The sequence below is a fragment of the Triticum aestivum genome, chromosome 5B (genome assembly GCF_018294505.1).
Source record: "Triticum aestivum cultivar Chinese Spring chromosome 5B, IWGSC CS RefSeq v2.1, whole genome shotgun sequence".
NCBI lineage: Eukaryota > Viridiplantae > Streptophyta > Magnoliopsida > Poales > Poaceae > Triticum > Triticum aestivum.
This window is the reverse complement of record NC_057807.1, coordinates 134,711,328-134,714,434: the sequence shown is the minus strand read 5'-3', so window position 1 is coordinate 134,714,434 and position 3,107 is coordinate 134,711,328. Positions and strand designations below refer to the sequence as shown.

The 3,107-nt window shown below is 54.5% G+C and overlaps 1 protein-coding gene across 1 annotated transcript; it reads left to right on the top strand.

Moving 5' to 3' along the window:
- The first annotated feature begins 769 nt into the window (after positions 1 to 769).
- On the top strand, positions 770 to 2,498 carry LOC123115843 (F-box only protein 13). Its single transcript, XM_044536921.1, has 2 exons — positions 770 to 949; positions 1,190 to 2,498. The coding sequence occupies exons 1-2, from the start codon at positions 795 to 797 to the stop codon at positions 2,391 to 2,393; spliced, it is 1,359 nt and encodes a 452-aa protein (XP_044392856.1). The 5' UTR covers positions 770 to 794; the 3' UTR covers positions 2,394 to 2,498.
- The last annotated feature ends 609 nt before the right edge of the window (positions 2,499 to 3,107 follow it).

Below are 3,107 nucleotides of genomic sequence, written 5' to 3'. Positions count from 1 at the left end.
CCTAGACCGAAGTGGGCCGTTTTCGGCCAGCCTGTAGCCGAAAAGCTTTTCGGCCAGGCCTAGACCGAAAAGGTCTGGATAAGGGTGAAAACTACGATCGAACGGATAATGGGACATCTCGACTACACTACACTGGAATGCTTATCCACCTTCGGCTGAAGGGGGTTTTATAGATACAGAGGAGAAAATGGCGGGAAAGAATAAGTGCGTTATGGCGGGAAAGGGTTGGCGGGGAAATAAGGTGGGAAGGGATTGGCGGGAAAATAAGGCGGAAGGGATTGGCGGGAAAATAAGGCGGGAAGGGATTGGCGGGACACGGGTGGCGGGAACATATGGCGGGAAGGGGTTGGCGAGAAACGAGTGGCGGAAAGGGGTTGGCGGGAAACGGGTGGCGAGAAAATACATTTCAGCATGAGCCATGCAACTTCGGCCTACATGAGACCGAAGTAGTACTTTTCGGCCTAGACTTGACCAAAAAGTCTATTTCGGCCAAGAGTTGACCGAAAATTAACTTTTCGGCCAGGTGCCCCACTTTTCGGTCAAGTGTTGGCCGAAAACCCTACTTCGGCCTAACAGTGGCCGAAAACTACTACTTCGGCCAAAAGATGGCCGACGGGCTACTAGTTTTGGTTTTTTTGCATTACGTTCTATAGTTTCCGAAAATGCTATAAAATATATCATAGTTTTGAAAAATGTACCTCCTTGTTGCTCCTCGCACCACGCCCCATCCATACCTTGCGTCCACTCAGAGAGTGGAGTGGAGTGGAGTGGCACTCGATCGCTCTCGTCCTTGCATGTCAACGCAAACAAAAGGTGTCCTCTCCTCCCATCCATCTCCACCGCACGGATGTAAAGCGACCCCAGACGTAACAAAGGGTGAGGAGACTCAAGAGGCGCAAGGGCAAAGATTCCGAGAACACACCCTACCTGAGCCAAGAGCAACCATGAGGTACGCACCAGCTTCTGATTCTTGGCTTCGCTTTCTAACCAAGTTTTGTCTTGGGATTTCAAACCAAAATTTGGTAGTACTACTCCAAATTCTTTTGTCTCCCATGTTTGTCTCTTGGAATTAAACCGTCTGGTGGCTGCTAGGGGCCAAAGAGAAGAATTTTACTTGATGTTTCTTGTTAGAATCTGAACTAACAAACTGCTAATTAACTTCCGTCTATGTGTTCCAATTCCAATGCAGTGGCCGAATGGAGCTGAGCGCGCAGATGTCGATGGCGCCGCCGACCAACGGCGGGAAGCGCAGGTGCTCACGGCCCGGCCTGGGGGATATCCACGAGGACATGCTGGAGCGCGTCCTCGCGCGCCTCCCGCCGGCCAGCTTCTTCCGCCTCCGCGCCGTCTGTCGCGAGTGGCGCGCGGTCGCCGCATGCGCTACATTCCTCGACGCCTGCGCCCGCGTCCCTCCCCGCGACCCGTGGTTCATCATGCTCCCCGAACGGCCCCGCCCGGTGGTCGCCTTCGACGCCGCAGGGCGCTCCTGGAACGCCTGCCGCGCCCCAACGGGGTCCATGCCCGTGGCCGCGTCGGGCGGCCTCGTCCTCTACAGCGTGCTGGCCACGGGCGCGCTCTGCGTCTCCAACCCTCTCACCGGCGCAACCCGCGCGCTCCCCACGCCGCCGCAGGGCCAGAGCCAGGGCGTGCCGCAGCTCCACGCGATTGCCATGTACGGCTCTCCCTACCGCGTGGCGCTCTTCACGGGCGAGCTCCCTGACCTGTCCATGGCGGTGTTCGACTCCTCCGAGGGCTCGTGGGAGGAGCCCGTGCCGCTTGCCCGGAGGTCCGGGACCTCTTCCCCGGACGCGCCGCCCCATGGTGGCGACGACACGGTTTACTTTCTCAGCAAATCCGGCGACGTGGTAGCCACCAACATGAAACGCAGCTCGTTGAAGCAGTACTCCTCGGCGGTCGTCCCGTCCGAGTGCGGCGCCGTGGTCTACTTCCTGAGCCACTCGGGCACGGTCCTCGCCTGCGACACGGCGAGCCGCACGTTCGCCGAGCTGCCCCGCATCCTCCCCGTGCATTTCGAGTACTCCATCGACGTCGTGGCATGCAACGGCGCCTCCTACGCCGTCGTGCTGTCGGAGTACCTAGACACGGCGAGCCTGCGGGTGTGGCAGTTCGCAGAGGGCGCGTGGAGGCAGGTGGCCGCCATGCCGCCAGGTATGGCGCACGGGTTCTATGGAAAGAAGGCCGACATCAACTGTGTCGGGCACGGCGACCGCGTCATGGTCTGCGTGAGCTCGGGTGAGGTCAACGGCTGCTTCATGTGCGACGTGCGGAGCAACCAATGGGAGGAGCTGCCCAAGTGCATCAATGGCGACGGAGAGATCATCGACTTCCTGGCCGCCTTCTCCTTTGAGCCGAGAGTAGAGATCAACGTCTAAGTGCGTGTATTGTGTGTGTGTGTGTGTTTGCACTTTGCACCAGCGCCGTCAAGGAGCACTGTTTTGTTTTTCTACTAGCTTGCTTGTTTGATTATTTATTTTTCATTAATGTGCTTGTTGCATCGCATGGTCTAAGTTAGATATTTGGGTGCTTCATTTGAACCAATTCGAGTCCTTGATTACACTATTGTACTCATGGACTTCATTGATACTAAGATATTTTGCACTTCTTAATTGATCAGTGCGTCAAGTCTACGGAGAAGTCTATAGAGAAGTCAGAGTCGCTGGCTTGAGGAGAAGTGATGTTGATGACTTTGTAGAATACCTCGACGGTGCTCCTCTTCTTGGCTTGGGATAGTCAGTTCGGCCGAGGTGCCCCATCTTTTTTGTTCGTTCGGCTTTCCGCAAATTAACAAGTCAAGTCTTTTCTAACTTTTTAGCCCTAAGAACACAATTCTAAAAGAAAATAGGACCCCGATAAATCACGAAAGTTTGGATTTTAAGCATGTCAACCAAAGTCAAAATCCGAACATTCAGAATTTATCATTTCCGAAAAATATACTTGGGTGAAACAACGCTTCTGATCCCATATAATCATCTCAGCGAATAGTTCTTGCCATTTAACCACAAGTGTTAAACCAACTTCCAATTCTTACAATGTACGCTAAATCTCGAGTCACTATTTTGTACTGCTCTCTGGTCGGGAAGATCCCA

Excerpts from the sequence above, each read along its gene's own strand:
- LOC123115843 (XM_044536921.1), top strand. The coding sequence starts at position 795 with ATGTCAACGCAAACAAAAGGTGTCCTCTCCTCCCATCCATCTCCACCG. Across the intron at positions 950-1,189 it reads GAGCCAAGAGCAACCATGAG|TGGCCGAATGGAGCTGAGCG; the intron begins GTACGCACCAGC and ends ATTCCAATGCAG.